This window comes from Aspergillus foveolatus (genome assembly GCF_047715535.1).
Source record: "Aspergillus foveolatus strain CBS 279.81 unplaced genomic scaffold BDW70scaffold_15, whole genome shotgun sequence".
NCBI lineage: Eukaryota > Fungi > Ascomycota > Eurotiomycetes > Eurotiales > Aspergillaceae > Aspergillus > Aspergillus foveolatus.
Window position 1 is genome coordinate 408788 of NW_027396079.1, and position 19822 is coordinate 428609.

The window sequence follows — 19822 nt, forward strand, 5'->3', positions numbered from 1 at the left end:
GTTGATGCAACAAGAAACTCCGATGCAGGGCCACGATCACAGGGCCTAGCTCTACCTTATTTGCAACTCATGTTTTTCGATCTAATCCCGTAGGGTGAGGGGAGACCCCCCAGTCCAGCTGCTACATTATCAGCCACGATAGCTTATGCAGCGAGTCGAGCCCACGGGAACGCCATCGGAGAGGGGGCACTGGGTCCCAAGAAAGCAAAACGAAGATTCAGTTGCAGACAGGTTCAGCTGTCCAGATGATGCGCCACCTCTCCAAGCCAGCTCTGGTGAGACCTCTCCGTAATGGCAAAGTCCCACTAGTTCGCTAGGGCCCGTTAGAATGGATTTCATTCGGCGACGGCGGAATTAAGGCTGCCGATGCGGCTCGATCGCGAGCAAGGAAGTTGATCTCGCCGGCGGGCGAATTACAGGGGTGCTCAAAGTCGAAGACGCCTGACCTCCATCGTGGGACGAGACCAAAGGCGGCAACTTGATGGTGAAGCTGCTGGAGCAGCGGAGAGGCGAGGAACACTGAGAGGGCAACACTGACCTTGGAGGCCAAGGCGGCTGGGCTGGGAATTTCCCAATCGAGTTTACGTTAGTACCTACAATCCCGTGATCGTGATTTGATGAAAGCTCGCTTCTCTCTGCCAATCTTCGCTTCCAGTCCTCGCCGGAACTTTCACCCATACAATTTATCCTTCTTTGTCTTTCAGCTACGCCTTTGTCGGTGGCCGTCGCAGGAACGATCACAGAACTTTAGATCCTTGCATCAGCTTGCTGTTCGACCACCTTCCATGCGAGCTTCTAGACCTCAGGGCGGCTGGCCGCCTTAAGGCGCCCCCGAGCCCCAGTACGGAGGAATCAAACACCGAATACGCCCTGGACGAATTTGCCCTAGCGAATTTGCCCGGTCGCTTTACTATGTGCATATCGAGCATCCAATACTGCATAGCTGTAGCTAAGGATCTTCGCTTTCTCGAGCCGACGACCTGGTTACCCCAAACGCACGTTGTCGATCACTCCAAACTCTATAAGCACAGCTTGAGTTCGAAATCGACCAGTCCCACCACAACAAAGATGGGTTTCGTTTCCAGCCAATAATGGGAAGACGCTGTCGTCTAGCGCGTGAGGCTTGACAATCTATCGCCAAGATGTCGATGGTCTCGAGTTGACGAGTAGAATGCAGGATGATCATGATCACGAATCACCGACAGCTATGGGGAGCTTCGACTTTCTTGTTCAATACCAAGCTCACTTGAAAGTACTACGGTTGTGCAGTCATGGCGACTCGTTTCTAAGAGGATACGTCAAACCCTTAACTCTAATCGTTTAGCAATCACGCTCCGCCGTATAGAGAGTAGTCAAAGATACTCAGGTCAAGTGCCGCTAGCAGCTTAGGACAATATGAACTGACCTTGTTTGAGTTTATCCCCCGCACGGTTTAGGTGTCTTGTTTTCCGGAGCGTTGTTGAGCATGTGGATGAAGAACGAGGTTGTATTGGGCGACTTTGCAGACCCTGAGAGGAACTGTGGATATCCGGCACAGTGTCGTAAAAGGAATCGTATAGCATCCCGGTTCCTAAGCTTCTCAGCCGCGACAAATCGTCGGTCAGCGAGGAGATTCCGCGTTCAGGCAGCGTATGCCTGAAAGTCCTTTGGCAATACCCAGCAGAGACCACATTCTTCGTATCGTCAAAGCCTTCACTTAAGGCGTCTGAGGTCTCAATGGTCTGAATACTGACGTTGGCGGCCTTGAAATTGAGCGTCGTACGGTTGGCACTCAAAGGACTGCTCACATACACTTCCGTGCGGTACAGCCTAGGCCTTGGAAGGATGAAAAGCCCACATCACCCGTAGGTCTGTGCTGCTAAGGATCACGTAGGTTGTGCCAATCCACAAGGCGTATGGATCGGAAGTGGATACGGACCAGCGGCTTCGGCAGCTGAACAGGTTTTAACTCCCCCCTCTCCTGCGCTGTGCAGGATACTGGCGATAGAGATGATATGGTTCCCTATCCGAATGAGGTCAGCAGAGAGACTAAGTCCAGGATTAGGACTCACGCTTACGAGTAGTTTAGATGGCAGCCTTCTGAATGCGTCCTCAGGTTGAGTTAGCAGGGAAGTGCATTGTCACAACAATATATGTACTATTAGTCAATACTGACTCGGGACTCTCAACCACGGCATTCTAGGCAGCAGTATGTACTAATCTATGTTGGCCTTATTCTCCTGGTCGAGTCCACCTGAAGTCTAGGTAGATTCAACGCCAAGCCCACGATGCGCTGCTGATCCTGTCTTCACTGTCCAATCTCCAAGACTCTGAAGTCTCTTTATACATCAGTTTGATGCATGGACCCTTATAACTTCGCGGAAAACCCTTGCAACTCCTGCTTGGCCCGTTCTCGAAGTGCCTTTCGCAAGATCTTCCCAGATGGATTCTTGGGTATTGCATCCACAAAGACCACTCCGCCAGTGATTCTCTTGATTCGCGATACCTTGCCCTCCATGAAGGCTGTAATGTCTTTGGCAGTGGCATCCTTCCCTGGCTTCAGGGCAACGTACGCTCGTGGGGCCTCGTCCTCGTCCCTAATCCGGCGTTAGCTATTGACAGATCTTCTCAACATGATCTTTCGTCATACTTTGGCACACCGATAACAGCCGCATCGGTAACGGCTGGATGTTCGAGTAAGATGGCTTCCAGCTCTGCAGGTGCGACTTGGTTACCTTTCACTTTGATGAGTTCCTGATACAGTGCATGGTTAGTCCAGTCAAGGTTCATCAGGTCAGCTAGAAACAATTGGATCGGGACATACCTTCTTTCGGTCAACAACATGGAACCACCCTTCATTACTGACAAAGGCAATATCTCCCGTCCTCAACCATCCGTCCTCTGTCAGGGTCTCCTTAGTTGCTTGCGGGTTCCGCCAATATCCTTTCATGACGTTGGGGCCACGAACCAATAACTCTCCGCGCTGATTCATGCCTAATTCCGTTACCCCATCGTCGGCGACAATCTTTGCTTCGCAGTTGGCATTGAGCTCTCCAACTGATGCCGTAAGGCACTTCTCCATGGGACTCCAGCCGAGGATGGAACATGTGGCCCTGCCAAAGCAGAATCGGTCAGTCAGGCTGGCATATAGCCATACTGGCAATGCTCAAAGACAAGGTCACTTACTCTGTCATTCCCCATCCTTGCTTGATATTGATTTTCCCAGGTGGCCATAAGGCTTCGACCTCTTCGCAGACTTCTCGACCCAACGGCGCAGCTCCGCTACCAATATCTTCCACACTGCTCAGATCGTACTTCCCGCTCTTCACAGCAGGGTGCTTCGCCAGTGCAACCACCACTGGAGGGACCAGAATATAGTTCGAGATGCGGAATTTTTCCGTATACTCCAGCATCTTAATGAAATCGAATTTCGGCATCACGTATACAGGCACTCCCCGGTTGAGTGCGGCCGCAATGAAGATGTTCTGCGCCATTGCATGGTACATCGGGAGGAAGCATAGCCATCTTGCCCGTTTCGCCTTCTCCCTCCAGTTCGGGTCCAGATAGAAGAGGTGGTTGTACTGCAACATGTTCGAGACGTAATTCTTGTGCGAGATCTCGACCCCCTTCGGCCTCCCCGTCGTTCCACTACTGTAATTCAGCGCAAGCGTGGTGTCAGCCTTCTCCGGCGTATCCAGCTCCTCCCACGCAAATACAGCCCCCTCCGCAACGCTGGCAACCAGCTCCCCCCAATATCGACACCCCTTCACCCCCTCCCCTTTTCCATCATAAAGTGCATTGTTGAACACAAACACTTTGTCCATATCCAACCCCGCAATCTTCGCAGCCTCAATCCCTGTGTCAAGACTATCTTCTGCACAGAGGAGATAAACCGCCCCGCTATCCTGCAACTGGTAGGCAAGCTCCCTAGCGACAAAGGTAGGGTTCGCGCCGGTGAAAATCCCCCCCGCCATGATGATTCCCATGAATATTACAGGGAAGAAGATGTCGTTGCCCGAGAAGAGCAACACCCGGTCGCCCTTCTGAAGGCCCGACTTGCGCAGCCCGGCTGCGAATCTCTGGCTCCAGAGGCGAAAGTCATGGGTCGTGAAGTAGTGCGTATCTGGACGGGCCGCTTCGGAGAAGCATCGGTGCGTTTTAGACAAACGGTGAGTGGGTGATGTGAGAAGAAGAGATGCGAGATGTTTATTGGGGATCTCGATCTGCCAGCGCGATTTAAATGGCATCTTTTTCTGATGTATGGGGTGTGATCTTGTTGTGTTTGCCAGTGCAGACAGAACCAACAGAATCAGTCATTAACCAGTTTAAGAGTACATATGTATAATAACAGAGTAAAGAGGTTGAGAATGAAAGCAACAGATTTCAAGTACAGCCAGCGCCGCGCCTCAATTGCGTGTGAGCGCGTGATATGCATTTAAAATACGGAGTGAAACTGTAATAACCCTAGCGGAGGACGGAATGGGCACCGATTCCCCGCATTTGACTGTATATCCGAGTGGACCAATCAATATGGTGCGGCTGGCGACGATCCCGAGGCCCATATCGCTGACCTCGGATGGCATGCGAGTCAGCGAGGAGTCAGCGAGGAGAAGCAGTAAGGAAAGCTCATGTCCAGTGCGAAGTAAGTGGGTAGAGCCTGGAACAGAACGCTGCCGTTGGGGGCTTGACAGGAAGTGCACCAGGATTGGTTGGGTGAGGGAGGCCTGTACGAGGGCACGATACCTCGAGTCTATTTCTGACGCCTTCAGAATCAATATACTGGGAAAGTCGAGGATAAAACCATATTTTGTAGTCAAAAATGTACACAGATCGCAAGAAACTAGAGTGAATGGGCTTTGTATACCTAGATAACCATCGCAGATATGCGCCGCCAATGCCTGAAAAACATTCATTATTTTGACATGATCACGATTCGTCCCCTCCTAAGCAAGCTAGTGTTGCTTTCAGCTCGCTAACAATTCTCTCCTCCAACCGGCTCTCTGCCCCTGACGCCGCATCAACCGGCTTCTGACGCGCCAATTCGACCTCCTTGTCGGTAGTCGCAACGATCCGTAATCGGAGATTGGCCCGGCGTTCGACCAATTCTTCTATATCTTCTTTGACTTGTGATTTGTCCCACTTCAGTTCCTGAATCGCCTGTGCATCCATACCCATACTCGGTCCTGCTTCGCGCAGACGGCCTAGGATAAACGAGATAAGCGCCAAAGAGTACGCTTCCGAGGCCATGCTCAGACTGATTCCTTGACCGGAAGATGAAACCGTGCTGCGAGCAGACGCAAAAGACGACGCAGCCCGTGTGAGTTGGCCTTCGAATTGGTTGAGGAAGGCAGCGACCTCGGGCGCTGTGCGAATAACGTGGTATAGGAGGTTCAAGCATAAGGGGAGGATGCCGCCAGTCCATATTGCGTATATCCTCGGAATCGGGTCGAATGGACCAAATCCCTTGGGTTGCCGGAGCACGTTTGTTAAGCGGCAGTTTGAGAGTTGGGCCAGGACGGCCTCCACCGCGAGGTGCTCGGCCAGCATAGGTATTGTGGATAGTTTGGCTAGAAAAGAGATACTTAGTTCTCCGTAGACGGGGTCACCTGCAACGGCTAACTGATCTGCCCAAGAGAATAATGAAGTGGCATGTCGCACTGTATCATTGTCGGCAATGTGGTATACAATGTGCTCGTACATCCGATCGATATCCTTCACTTGGAGTGAGCTTTGCAAAATTGCAGTTATGATGGCAAAGTCTTTTGGTGTGCACTTCTCTGGCTGCTCGTGAAGGTATGAGGTCAGTGACCTGAAACCTTGAGCTACCACAGTCTTCACGATTTCAACAACAGTTACCAAGTCCGGTGTTGGGTCCGCTTTGGAGTTATAGAGTTCGCGCGCTGCTTTCGAGCCGCCATCGAGATGGAACTGTAAGGCCAAGAAAAGGGTGTTCAAAAGTGACCGGTAGTATTCGGAATCGTCGTTGATCAATGCATCTTCATAAGTGGGCCGGCGACTTCGTAAAGACTCCCAAACCACCTGAAGAAGGCTGGAGAATTCGACGCCCTTAGATCCTTTTTCTACGAGGCGTTGCAGGAGATTCTGTGCGAAATCGACCCTTGTTTGCTGAATTCGCCCGAAGATGGCCTCCTGCGGGACTCCATTCATATTGGCCTCTAAGCAGCTCTTGACAACAAATGCTATCGTCTTTTGGATTTCGCGCTCAGAGATGAAGTCTGCGCAATGCTCAATGGCAAAGAATTTCCAACTGTGCAAAAGGCCCTGTCGAAGGAATTTTGTTAGATCTTATCCAGTAAATCAAGAGCGTTTTGTACATACCACTTGGGCTTCAACAAGCGACAAATTGAGATTAGCACGCTCAAACTCCTCAGCAAATCCCTGGTTCTTGGACCCTTCCCACGCAAAATCATAGGAAAGGAGCTTTTTGCCCAGCCGGATATCGTAGTAATACTCTCGCCCAAGACTTCGTGGCAGCAGAGGCGTCCTCTTAAAATCATCAAGTTTACACCCCGAATACCTGCTCTCAAAGTTTCTCTTGAGGTTGGCGTGTAGGGAGCCATTATAACCAGAGACTTCAACAGCGGCCTTCGCGTACCAAGATACCAGTGGAAACAGCGTTTTGTAAAAATTCTGGTCCTTCGCCTCTTTGGCCGAGTGTAGATAAACAGCACAGATATCGGCAACAACGGCAGCTATCCGGGTGGCGAAAATTTGCTCAATGCTGGAAAGAGATGATATATTCAGCTTGGAGACATAGCTCACGAGACTCGTGAAGAAGTTGGCTTGTTTCCTGAGCTCTGGAGTTGCCCACGGCCAATGTTCTTGAGCATTAGAGACGAAGTCGAGAAGCGAAAGGGCTACTTGGGGGGAAATCTGCTCAATAGCGGAGAGCTTTTCGAGCGCCATTCGTAAGAACGGTGTGCCCTTAAGCGCAGATTTATTTCCAGTATCTGGCTTCTTCAGTGATTCACGGGGAGAAGAACCTGTGAGGATATAGACCGCAAGCCATTGTTGTCGTTTGCTGACTAAAGTCGTCAGTAAGCGCCATATAGATAATTGCAGATTCGCGTCACTGAGAGGCTTGTCGAATCGGGACAGAACGTCAAGGAAAAGGCCGGAGGATTCGGCTCCCAAGTGGCCAACCAGGGATGGCGGCTCATTGTCAGAGTCTAACGCAGCAGTGGTGATTAGAGTGTTTAATAGCGAAAGTGTAGGGACTTGGTAGGGACCATGGAGCGCATATAGCTTCACAAGGACTGGTGTAGCTTTAAACAGCTGTTCCTCTAGCAGCGATGGCGGCAGTTCGGTGAGCTGAGCTGCCTGTAGCAACCTTGCTGAGAGTTCCAATGTGGAGATAACTTGCTTTTCTACCAAACTCAAGAAACGGAGATATAAAGTGGGAGGTGTTTGAAGGCCGTCAATTATCAGTCGGAGAAGAGGATTGAACGGTAAATCGGCTGCTGATTGTGGTCGGAGGACGTCTAGGATGTATGTGGCCGAAGACGAGAAGACGCCGGTAAGTTTCGATTCCAATTTGCCGTTGGCAGCATCGTTCGTTCCAAAAGCGTAGTAAAGTATTCTTTCGAGCACCCCTGCAATCGCAGTGGTAATTTCAAACTTCCTTTCCGGAGCGTTAAACCTCCAGTTGCCATTACTGTTGTACACCTCGACCATTATCCGAACATAGTTGAGCAGAATGCGTCTCATGATGTGCGACGGGACTCCTGAAGTCCAGTCCGAAACAACCCCTGCCTTCCCTACTGGGCATCGCCTTAGGACAGCACGGGACATTGCGTCGTCAACAACAGCCTCAAATAAACGGACAGAGGCCATAAGAAATGGATATTCCCCAGAAGTCACTTCCGTAGCGGATATAATAGCTGTCATCATGCCGCCCTTTCCGTCCGTCCCAAGCAGGCTGCTTCGAGATAGTAAGGGCCATACTCTGTTGGGTAGAACCGCAATGAGGGCGCGAATGAAGTGCAGACAGGCTATCGCCGAATCGACTACGCCTTCTGACGCAGTCCTCGCGCTGATACTTTGAAGATTGCGCTCGAATATGTCAAAAACAAGCCCGATGATGTCCGTTTGACTAGAAAGACCATCGCTGGCCATCTCCAGGATGCTTTTCGCAGCGGAATTATCATTGCTACGTGCTTGGTTATTCGTGGATGCAAAAATTAGATCCGTGAACAGCCAGATTGTTTCCGCAACGCAGTCATCGCCAAACTCTTCTGAGAAACCACCATTCTCGCTCCACTCCTCGAGCCGGCTGCCCAAATAACTCAAGCAGGAATACTGGTGTTGCCACATAACGACTGCAGGTTTGGACTCAGATACTATCTGACCCACTGTTGCTGCAGGAAGCTCGGACGAACCGGTAACAATGAGAGCATTACTAGTCCCCTGGCGTGTCTGTTTCCGCAACTTGGATTCCGCCATTGGAAGAGGCTGGAGGAGACTAACGTAGTTCGCATCTTCATCCTCCCGAATAGTTTCATAACCTTGGAAATTGTCTGGAACGACCTGTGTAAACGATTCCATGCTTTCCAACTCGCTTAGAATTTGTGGGAAGCCTTCTTCATCGACCAGTTCTGCACTGAGTAGCGCACGGCATAGCTTTAGAAAGGGTACAGTTTCATAAGGGAACCGCGAGCGCGCCACTTTGAGGATGTTGCTGGTTAGATTCTCGTCTCTCATGAAAATCAATCGTGGATCGTTCGACGACACCGGTGACGTAGCCAAGGGCCATGCTGAGTCTGCGAGAGGCCCGGTAAGGACGGCCAAGACAGACTGAACGATTTCTGGTGAATAATCCAAGTAAATCATCATCGACCGGATGAGATCTAGCAGTGCCGTGCGAGCCCAACGATTCGTCACAATATCGTCGATAGTTGATGACGGCCCAATCTTTTGCGCTAGAACAATAATGGTATCAAACGCAATATTCCTCATTGCATCCGAAGTGAGAAGTGCAATCGACTCATCAATACTATATCGCGGCGTACGAGCAACTTCAAGGAGCTCTTCATATAGAGATATTTCGGCAGCGCGACCTGAGTTTGAATGAGGAGTGTTCGACTGGAAGGAATCCACGGCACTTTGATACTGCTCCAACTCCCGAGTCTCTTTATCATTAAGAGCAAGCTCTGCCATGGTGTGTAAAATAAGCCCCCATGCAAACGCTGCGGGACTTGCAGTTCTCGACTGAAGCCCTACTGTTGTAAATAATTCGTTAATCTGGCCAATGTCGTCTTTTGAAAGATAATAAGGTGGCTTGGAGGATGTATCATTCCTCTGATCTTTATCAAGAATGGCAGGGATAGAAAGGGTAAGTTTTAGAAAAGCCAGAGTAATCAGGCACACAAAGCCTTGAAGCGGTAGAAGAAGTTCTAGAGGGTTATCACAGGGCTGCCGAAGATTAGCAAGTCTTTTAAGAGATGGAATCTGGGAAAAGCATACAGCCTGGAGGGATTCAAGGAAAACATTGTCAACCATTAGACGGAGCCAAGACAGAAGGAGGTCTGCAGGAGGAATCTCCGATGAAGACTGGAGCAGCATAAACAGACTCTGGAGTAGATGCGACACTTCTTCCACAAGCGTCGTTCTCCACAAGCTCTCAATATCCTCGCTGCTTTCAGCGACGCCCAGCCAACCACCCTCGCCATCAAGGGCCGAGAGACGTTTTTCTACACCTTTGATGCACTCTCGAGCGAATTCCTGCCAGTTGCTCCCAGTGATCTTCGTCTCGAAGATAGACGCTCCCAATTTGTGCAAGTTATTCGGGCTACCTGGCTGTTGCCGAGGTGCGTTATCCTGACCGTCGCTGTTTAGAGATAAGGCGAGAAGTTTTCGGGCTGTCTTGACGATATGGCTTCGTTCAGACAGATAGATTTCCCGGAGTCGCAGGCGTCTATTCTTCTCCGAAACAAAATCGGCTGCACTGTTTCCATCACCGGGTCTGGCGTTGAGGATGTCAGCGAAACTCGGCCCGGCAAGTGACACCCGAAAAGCATCGACTCCGGCTGCCCGTTTCAAGCTAGTGGCTTCCTCGTCAGCGAGTCGGCCAAGGAGTCGCGAAGCAGGACGGGTTTGCCATTCCAAGACCGTGATCCGAAGCGCATTGATTTCATCAATCCCAGCCTTTTCGCTCAACCAGAGAGCATCGGCTTTGATTTCCTTCAGGTCATACGAGGCTTGTGCATTGGTCTCCGCATGGATCGCTGCCGTTCTCCTATCAAACTCGGATTTTGTCTTGGCGGATGGCGCAGGAAAGACGCTGTCGCGGTTCAGAAGGACCTCGATGCTATCAGGATGTGACAAAAACGACTCGAAAACCCGGGATTCATCGGTGATGCTTTCGGGATCGCACGCATAAAGAAAGGATCTTTTCCAAGACCTGAGAGTATAGCAAATCAGCAGCTGACCATCAAGATATAGCGAATGCGCCCATACAAAAGCTGAACGTCCCCGGAGAAGCACTTGTCCAGGGACGGGAAATAGGCTTCCGGAACGGGAGCCATTGGCAGCACAGCTATATCATTCTAAGTAAACAAATGTAATAAGCAAGCGGACGGAGTCCTGAAGCCTCCGTATGCCTGAAGCCGACGAAAGCGCGTTGACTAGAGGTCGACAGAAGATGATATTGAAGGAGCACTTTTTGGGCTTGGCTGGAGCTGGTGGAGGTCAACAATGAATGCCTATTTTGGTTTAGTCGTCCAGGCGGTGAGCACAAATTTTGTGTCGTTTGACAAGATGGTCCCTTTAGGCAACTGGTCAGATCAGCCCCACTTGTAGCAGTAGTGGCGGCGCTCGGAGTGTGACTCTTATTAGCAGACAAGAACGAGGACATTATTATTATCATCTGCGTGCTGCACGATAGGCTTGGTGCGTTGTCAAGCAAGGTAAGTGAACGACGCTGTCATACCTTATTAGTTTCGCCGTTCCTCCCCTTATTTCAAATTTAATGAGACTTACCTATCCTACCCAAGCCTCGACCATGGCAGACACCGCGCTCGTCGACCACTCCCCGCACCATCCCACCAAGGCGCCACGACTTGAGACCGCTTCCAATGTCATTCTCATTGACAACTACGACTCTTTCACCTGGAATGTCTACCAATACTTGGTCCTAGAGGGAGCAACCGTCACTGTCATCCGCAACGATGAGATCTCTCTGGAGGAGCTGATTGCGAAAAAGCCGACGCAGCTGGTGGTTAGTCCTGGCCCTGGTCACCCCAAGTCCGACGCGGGTATCAGCAACGCTGCGATCCAGCATTTTGCTGGAAAGATACCTATTTTTGGAGTGTGCATGGGCCAGCAATGCATCATCCACTCGTTCGGCGGTAAAGTCGACGTTACCGGAGAGATTCTGCATGGTAAGACGTCGGTCCTGAAACACGACGGAAGAGGTGCCTACGAAGGTCTTCCTCCTTCGGTTGTCATTACCAGATATCACTCTCTGGCAGGAACGCACTCCACCATACCCGAGTGCCTGGAAGTGAGCTCTTTTGCTCAATTGGGTGAGGATGCCGACAAGACTGTCATTATGGGCGTGCGGCACAAGCAGTTTGCGGTGGAAGGCGTTCAGTTTCACCCTGAGAGTATTCTGACAGAACATGGTCAAACGATGTTTAGAAACTTCCTTAAGCTTACTGCCGGCACCTGGGAAGGCAATGGAAAGGATGTTGCTCAGGGCGGCAATTTCACCGCTGCCGCTCCCAACCCTCCGAAGGCTACTAAGAAGGTGTCAATCTTGGAGAAAATCTATGACCACCGGAGAGCGGCTGTCGCTAAGCAGAAGACTATTCCGTCTCAACGCCCATCTGATCTTCAGGCTGCCTATGAACTCAACGTTGCTCCGCCTCAAATATCGTTTCCCGATCGCCTTAGACAGTCAGCGTATCCTTTGTCTTTAATGGCTGAAATAAAGCGCGCGTCTCCATCAAAGGGCCTGATAGCAGAGCATGCATGTGCCCCTGCACAAGCCCGGCAATATGCTAAGGCTGGTGCCAGTGTTATCTCCGTGCTTACTGAGCCTGAATGGTTCAAGGGCAGTATCGACGACCTACGTGCTGTGCGTGCAAGTCTAGAGGGACTGACTAACAGACCTGCTATCCTGCGAAAGGAATTCATTTTCGATGAATATCAGATTCTGGAAGCTCGTCTGGCGGGGGCAGATACCGTCCTACTAATTGTGAAAATGCTTGACACTGAGCTTCTCACAAAACTTTATCGTTATTCCCAGAGTCTTGGGATGGAACCCCTCGTTGAGGTCAATACACCGGATGAGATGAAGATCGCAGTGGACCTTGGCGCTCAAGTAATCGGCGTTAACAACAGAGACCTAACAAGCTTTGAAGTTGATCTTGGCACTACCAACCGGCTCATGGACCAGGTACCCGAGAGCACTATTGTTTGTGCACTTAGCGGTATTTCTGGGCCCAAGGATGTAGAAGCCTACAAGAAGGATGGTGTGAAAGCTATTCTCGTTGGAGAGGCCCTTATGCGTGCGCCAGACACTGCAGCATTCGTCGCTGAGCTTCTGGGAGGACAATCCAAGAAGCTTCCTCTTCAGTCACGAAATTCTCCTCTGGTCAAGATCTGTGGTACAAGGACTGAAGAAGGGGCGCGCGCGGCTATTGAAGCAGGCGCGGATTTGGTTGGCATTATTCTCGTCGAAGGCCGAAAGCGCACTGTTCCCGATGATGTTGCGTTGCAAATCTCGAAAGTTGTAAAGTCCACCCCGAGGCTCACTCCTTATTCAACTGAGGTGTCACAAGGAGATACGGACGCTACCTCTGTTGACTATTTCGACCATTCCGCCACGATTTTGCGGCACCCCACTCGTGCTTTGTTGGTGGGTGTATTTCTCAACCAGCCCCTATCATATGTCTTAGCCCAGCAGCAAAAGCTGGGGCTTGACGTGGTTCAATTGCACGGGTCCGAACCGCTTGAATGGTCGAGGTTGATACCGGTTCCCGTTATCCGCAAATTTGGGCTTGATGAGTTCGGCATCTCCCGAAGGGCATATCACACTCTGCCGCTGCTGGATTCCGGAGCTGGCGGCTCTGGAGAACTCTTGGATCAGATGCGCGTTAAACAGATTCTAAAGTCTGATGACGGATTGCGGGTCATTTTAGCTGGCGGCCTGGATCCACTTAACGTTACTGAAATCATCAAACAGCTTGACGAGTCTGGACATAAGGTTGTTGGTGTCGATGTCAGTTCTGGAATTGAGACAAATGGTGTTCAGGATCTCGATAAAATACGGGCATTTGTCCAAGCAGCAAAGAGTGCCTTTTAGTGATTTAATAGCTCCATGCCAATTTAAGAATAAAACACGTTTCGGGTTTTCCTCTTCCAGATTTCACATACAACCCATCTGCAATGCATTAATGCATTGGACCTCGCAACCCTAGTACGTCCTTCAGGCTCTGCATGAAGCATCAGGCATATTCTCCAGGTGAAGAATAGCTTAGCCGATTCTATTTTCATTCTGGGGCGACGAGATCAAGCAGATTAACGGTCGTCAAGGGACATACGAAACTGAGGAATCCGCTCTTGGCTCCACGCGACTATATATATTTGCCTCTAGTAATGGTACTTTGACATGCTCCCCCTCTTTACTCTGATAGATTGGCTTTGACAATCCTGTCACCAGCCTCTGGGTTCGCAAGATAATTGCACTGTTTCTTCCTTGATCTCTCAATCACGCTACAGGACACACATTCAACGTAGGTATAAACCTCGAAATCATTTCCTACTAAGATGGGTATACAATAGTAACCATGGTTGCCTAGTGAATGCTCCGTAACACCCAATACGCCGGCCGAAACTTTTTTACAACTCTCCTATGAGTCGTTTACCCAGAATGCACAGGTACACCTGCCTAGAGGTAATCCTTCTTCCTAGAAGTCCTCGTGTACTGTGTAAGCGCCCACTCCACATCACCACTCGAGCCTTTTTCGAGCGAACCTCCCCTAATCTCGAATAGTCTCATCGTCATCCGCGGTCCGACTTCTGCTAATTCGGCATCCTTATATCCCGTCTTAACGAAAACGTGGTGCCGAACCTCAATGCTATCCTCTTTATTTACAAAGGTGACCACGCGGTTGCCAATCTTTCCAGCTTCCCGAGGTGGGAAAAGATGCTTCAGAATTTGAACCACTCGCTTGCCTAGTTTTGTCTTGAAACCCTCAAAGATCAAGTGCGGGTAGCTCTCTGACACAGTCCCGCGGGCAGCGTTGGGAATATCGGCACGTAGAACAACATTATGCAGAGAAAAGCTAGCTGTCGGGCCATGAGGAAGATGCGAGATCGTCATCGCAGTGGGGGTACCACGGTGTTCGTGCAGAATAACCATATCTGTGAGGCTTGCGGAGTTTGCGCTCGCCACGAGATCAGGGAGAACTAGGTTGCCACGATTCAAACGAATGGAAGTAGGTAGGAGCAGACGGATCTCTTTGGCAAATGTTCCTAGACGCACCGAAGGAGACCGGGAAGTCGTAACAATCGGCCGGGGATCGATGATGCCGGAGGTGAGAGCATATTCGTCGTCCAGGTCGAGGAGGTCTGCGTCTTTATCCTTCTTGTCTGCTGTCGGCAGAGATTCGTCAAACTTGAAGTCTTCTCGAAGTTTTCTATCATTCGCGATGGATGGATCGAGTTGCTTTCCGGTTGCTAGCGACTCCTTCAGCTGCGCTCTTTTTTCGGCGATGGAAGCATCGCGGAGTTGCAAAGCTCTCCGATAAAGATAATCTCGACGTTCACGAGCTTGACGACGCTGAAATTTCAAATCAAGTCAGCATTTGGCTCCAAGGACCACAGAATCTGTAAGTATAAACATACGAGCATTTTGACTATGGGCGCAAAAGTAGAAACAAGTCAAGTCTATCAGAAGCGGGCAACTTTTTTTCTGCCGGCTGCAGTTTAGGTCTGGAACGCCACCCGCACTTGTGGGATTTGGTGGGCGAACTGCCCGATAAAGCCGCAATCAACCTCTCAACTTTAGGCAAGAGAGTGCACTCACTTATCTTGCCACCAAGGATAGCATCTCTCTCTCTCTCTCCCCCCCTTTCTTTTCTTTATCTGCGGAGTTCAGTGGTTTAGGGGATAGGAGAAGTGCAGACTTAGCTGTAAGTATTCTAACTGATCGTGCTCAGATTGCCCATACTAAGATCTCGATGTATCTAGTCTCATTCTTGCCCCTCTGTTGTGCCACACTGGCTTTCGTGGAAGAGACATAGGGGCTTTCATTCTTTTTGTTACAAGACGAAGCGCCTGTTTCTTACGTTCATTGACGCCGACCGATTCGACCAACTTCTTGAGTTCGTGGAGGGCTAGCGAGATTCTAGTTGCGGCGGGTTTGGAGGTTGAGACACGTCTTGCATTCGTCGATTTTCGATCATTCCTGTCTTTGTACAGAGCTTGGGTGAAGACGTCGCTGTCCAAGAAGCGCCCGCTTGACTCGTGTCGCGATGTCTGCCTCTGTTGAATATCAGCCGCCTGGGGCGGAGTCAGAGCTGGATCGAACAGTTGGAGGCCCGCGTCGAAGGAGACATGACGATGACGACGAAGGCCCTGATAACTCTGATGATGATGACTTAGAAAGCACAATCAGTGCGCCAGCCAATAAAGCAAAGTACCCAGGGGAATTGGAGGAGGAAAAAGAGTTTGCCCCGCATGCTTGCGCGTAAGTCTTTCCATTTGCCATCTTTCATGCCGGTCACACTTCTGTCATTAGAACTTGGAATATTGGCTAACTCGGTCTGCTCTATTCTATAGATACTGTGGTATACATAATCCTAGCAGTGTTGTCAAATGCCTGGCTTGCAGCAAATGGTTTTGTAGTGCCCGTGGCAACACTTCTTCATCCCATATCGTGAACCATCTTGTCCGTGCTAGGCACAAGGAAGTTCAACTACACCCAGAGTCCTCGCTTGGTGATACCGTTCTGGAATGCTATAACTGTGGCACCAAGAACGTCTTTCTCCTTGGATTCATCCCCGCCAAGTCCGACACCGTTGTCGTGCTCTTATGTCGTCAGCCTTGCGCCGCCATGCCATCTTCCAAAGATATGAACTGGGATACCTCGCGCTGGCAGCCCCTAATTGAAGATCGTTCGTTCTTGACATGGCTGGTGGCTGCCCCGTCCGATCAAGAGCAACTTCGGGCTCGTCACCTGAGCCCACAGATGATTGCTAAACTAGAGGAAATGTGGAAGGAAAACTCGCAGGCGACAATTGCAGATCTAGAAAAGGCCACAGCTGTCGACGATGAACCTGCACCCGTCCTTTTGCGCTATGACGACGCATTCCAGTACCAGAACATCTTCGGCCCGCTTGTAAAAATCGAGGCAGACTACGATCGTAAACTGAAGGAGTCACAGTCACAGGATGGCTTAATTGTCCGCTGGGACCTTGGTCTTAACAACAAGCATTTGGCTAGTTTCATCCTGCCGAAGCTCGAACTTGGAGATGTGAAATTGGCTGTTGGAGATGAGATGCGTCTGAAATACACCGGCGAGTTGCGACCAAAATGGGAAGGCGTAGGATACGTCATCAAGATCCCTAATAACCAGTCTGACGAAGTTACCATTGAATTGCGGGCGAAGGGAGATCACAAGTCGGTGCCCACGGAATGTACGCATAACTTTACGGCCGATTATGTTTGGAAGTCGACCTCTTTCGACCGCATGCAGCTTGCAATGAAGACCTTCGCTGTTGATGAGATGAGCGTCTCGGGTTACATTTTCCATCGCCTATTGGGTCACGAAGTCGCAGCTGCGCCAATGAAAACACAGATGCCGAAAAAGTTCAGCGTTCCTGGACTTCCTGAACTCAACGGCAGTCAGATTAATGCGGTAAAAAGTGTGCTTCAACGGCCTCTGAGTCTGATTCAAGGTCCTCCCGGTACTGGAAAGACCGTCACTTCAGCCACCATTATCTATCACCTTGCCAAGCTCAATGGAGGCCAGGTTTTAGTTTGTGCGCCCTCTAACGTTGCCGTTGACCAACTTTGCGAGCGTATCCACCGGACTGGCCTCAAAACTGTCCGCGTAACCGCCAAATCCCGTGAGGATGTTGAGTCTCCCGTTGGCTTCTTGTCCCTGCATGAGCAAGTCCGTCTTAATGACAGCAATATCGAACTCATCAAACTCAACCAGCTCAAGAGTGAACTTGGGGAATTGTCAAGTCAGGATGAGAAGCGCCTGAAGCAGCTCACTAGGGCGGCCGAGCGTGAAATTTTGAACAATGCCGACGTCATTTGCTGTACCTGTGTCGGTGCTGGCGACCCTCGTCTGGCAAAGCTCAAGTTCCGCACTGTTCTAATTGATGAGTCTACCCAGTCTGCTGAACCCGAGTGTATGATTCCTTTGGTTTTGGGATGCAAGCAGGTCGTCCTTGTTGGTGACCACCAGCAGCTGGGTCCTGTTATCATGAACAAGAAGGCAGCGAAGGCGGGGCTTAACCAGTCTCTTTTCGAGCGACTTGTAATCCTGGGTTGCTCGCCTATTCGCCTGAACGTCCAGTACCGTATGCACCCATGTCTTTCAGAATTTCCCTCCAACATGTTCTACGAGGGGTCCTTGCAGAACGGTATTACTTCGTTTGATCGCCTTCGTCGCGAGGTTGATTTCCCTTGGCCTATCTTGGATAGCCCCATGATGTTCTGGTCGAATCTCGGAAACGAGGAGATTTCGGCATCTGGAACATCCTACCTCAACCGTACCGAGGCAGCGAATGTAGAAAAGATCGTTACCCGCTTCTTTAAAGCTGGCGTGCAACCAAAGGACATTGGTATCATCACACCTTATGAGGGACAGCGCAGTTACATTGTCAGCTCTATGCAGGCTACTGGTACGTTCAAAAAGGAGCATTACAAGGAAATTGAGGTTGCATCGGTGGATGCTTTCCAGGGTCGCGAGAAGGATTTTATTATTCTTTCTTGCGTACGCTCCAATGACCATCAGGGAATTGGTTTCTTGAGTGATCCTCGCCGTCTAAATGTTGCGCTTACTCGTGCCAAATATGGTCTGGTTATCCTGGGTAATCCGAAGGTGCTATCGAAGCATCCCCTCTGGAACTGTCTCCTGCAGCATTTCAAGGAACGACACACTCTTGTCGAAGGGCCATTATCGAATCTCCAGGAATCTCTCATCCAGTTCAGCCGTCCTAAGCAGGCCTACCGCGGACCTCAACGATTCCAGATGGCCTACAACCACGTTTCCAACGTAACCAGTGGTTTCATGAACGGAAGGAATAGTCATCGGAACGAATTCCACGACACAGGCTCGGTTGTTGGCTACATCCCCGATGATGTCTCTTCTGTCCATTCTTCAGCACTTGGCGGCGTTGGGATTCCATCCGGATACCCTCCTATGTTCCAGCAATTCGCAGATTCGTGGCCTTCTTTGCCTGGTGCCCGTCGAGCCAATGGCAATAGAGGAAAAGGCGCGCCTAGCATTGCTGGGGATTCGGTCGCAGCCACGGAGTCTGATATTACTGGAAGTATCATTGATGGAAAGGGTCCTGAGCAGGGTGGCGTCAGCCTTGCTGGTTTGAGCATCAACGATATGACCAAACAGCCCAGTCTAAGTCAGTCTGATCGACTGAAGCGTTACGTAGAATCCGGAGCTCGTGATCCTTACAAACCGGGTGTCCCCGATAGCGGTAGCATTTTCGGAGGAAGTTCTGCCAGCATTCGTGTTACACGCGGAATACCCGGCCACATTCATGATGATGACGATGCCCGGAGCGTGTCCACAGCTTTCGCTAGTCAGGTGGGGGGCAATTACGATTGAGCAGGATGAATTCGGCAATATCCCATGATCCCAACTGCCACCGGGAGTCGAAACCTATCCTGCAGCTTGGAAAACAGCCGTTTTGACGGCTATAGGCCATCCTGAACGGGGCTGACATCCTGAGTTCTGAGCGTCCACTCAACCCATCGATCGTCTTTTGAGTCTGGTGCGCGTCTTGGCGGTTCTGAAACACGACCTGTACAGAGTATACCATCAACACTACCGAAGCGGGAGTCTATCAAGGACAGTTAGTATGGTGGTGCCCTATCCATAATGTTATCTCTCACAGCTCCTGTATCCTCCGGTAAGCTAGACGGTGTGCCGTTATCTGCGCCACAGGGAAGTTGATGGAGATGGGCATCGGATCGCACGCCTCGCGTTATGGGATTACTTTCGGCTGTTTACTTCGCCTGAGGCATGGCAGCTAGGTTTCTCAAGTCTTTTTCTCCAGCTTACGTTTGCGCTCAGCCGATCTTTCTGGGACTCAGCTTGAAAGGTCGCTTTCTGCGATATCTGCGTTAAATAAAAATCACAGCCATCAACTTTGATGGTCTGATCATTCGTGTTCTTCGTTTCACATGTTTTTAGGTTACCGATGGCATTGTTACGGTGTTGCAGAGCTTTCTCGATAGTCTAGGAGTTCTGTTTGCCATAGGAACTGTATATAGCAGGTCCGGCACCGCCATCAGGTCAATTGAAGATAGTCCTGTCATTTAGTCAAACCCAACCATGTCACTCGTTATCTCAGCATCTATACTCATCCAGGCACCAACGTATATTGTGGCGTTTACAAGATCGACATTAGGGCTTTAGCCACGATCTAGGGTCACCAAGTAGAAGACCCGGTCTCGCCCTGCAGATTTACCAGGTCCAAGTAAACACAGCCACGCAGGTCAGTCGTATTCGAATCAGAGCTCTGATCTGGCCTGCAGCCACGTAACCGATAGCCTACCGAGGATTAGGATTGACGAAGCGACGTAGAATCGCCATCGATTATGATCAGACTCCTGGCGCTGC

General features: G+C 50.4%; 5 protein-coding genes across 5 annotated transcripts; 2 read left to right on the forward strand and 3 right to left on the reverse strand.

The window, feature by feature from the left end:
- Positions 1-2347: 2347 nt before the first annotated feature.
- On the reverse strand, positions 2348-4226 carry BDW70DRAFT_158666 (acyl--CoA ligase; the record flags this gene model as incomplete). Its single annotated transcript, XM_073740555.1, has 4 exons — positions 2348-2576; positions 2630-2733; positions 2804-3092; positions 3166-4226. 4 exons carry the CDS (start codon positions 4224-4226, stop codon positions 2348-2350), a joined length of 1683 nt encoding a protein of 560 aa, XP_073597499.1.
- Positions 4227-4832: 606 nt separating this feature from the next.
- On the reverse strand, positions 4833-10651 carry BDW70DRAFT_26326 (nucleoporin). The gene is made up of 4 exons (XM_073743625.1): positions 10456-10651; positions 9463-10399; positions 6319-9411; positions 4833-6261 (listed from the first exon to the last, which is right to left on the reverse strand). Exons 1-4 carry the CDS (start codon positions 10521-10523, stop codon positions 4906-4908), a joined length of 5454 nt encoding a protein of 1817 aa, XP_073597500.1. The 5' UTR covers positions 10524-10651; the 3' UTR covers positions 4833-4905.
- Positions 10652-10846: 195 nt separating this feature from the next.
- Positions 10847-13354, forward strand: BDW70DRAFT_133575 (bifunctional anthranilate synthase/indole-3-glycerol-phosphate synthase). Its single transcript, XM_073736355.1, has 2 exons — positions 10847-10904; positions 10992-13354. Exon 2 carries the CDS (start codon positions 11000-11002, stop codon positions 13304-13306), a length of 2307 nt encoding a protein of 768 aa, XP_073597501.1. The 5' UTR covers positions 10847-10904; positions 10992-10999; the 3' UTR covers positions 13307-13354.
- A 308-nt stretch (positions 13355-13662) lies between these two features.
- On the reverse strand, positions 13663-14875 carry BDW70DRAFT_133577 (snoRNA-binding rRNA-processing protein IMP4). Its single transcript, XM_073736356.1, has 2 exons — positions 14851-14875; positions 13663-14785 (listed from the first exon to the last, which is right to left on the reverse strand). The coding sequence occupies exons 1-2, from the start codon at positions 14854-14856 to the stop codon at positions 13892-13894; spliced, it is 900 nt and encodes a 299-aa protein (XP_073597502.1). The 5' UTR covers positions 14857-14875; the 3' UTR covers positions 13663-13891.
- Positions 14876-15479: 604 nt separating this feature from the next.
- Positions 15480-18805, forward strand: BDW70DRAFT_149203 (putative regulator of nonsense transcripts; the record flags this gene model as incomplete). The annotated part of the gene is made up of 4 exons (XM_073738972.1): positions 15480-15694; positions 15787-17281; positions 17312-17494; positions 17534-18805. The coding sequence occupies 4 exons, from the start codon at positions 15480-15482 to the stop codon at positions 18803-18805; spliced, it is 3165 nt and encodes a 1054-aa protein (XP_073597503.1).
- Between the last annotated feature and the right edge of the window lie 1017 nt (positions 18806-19822).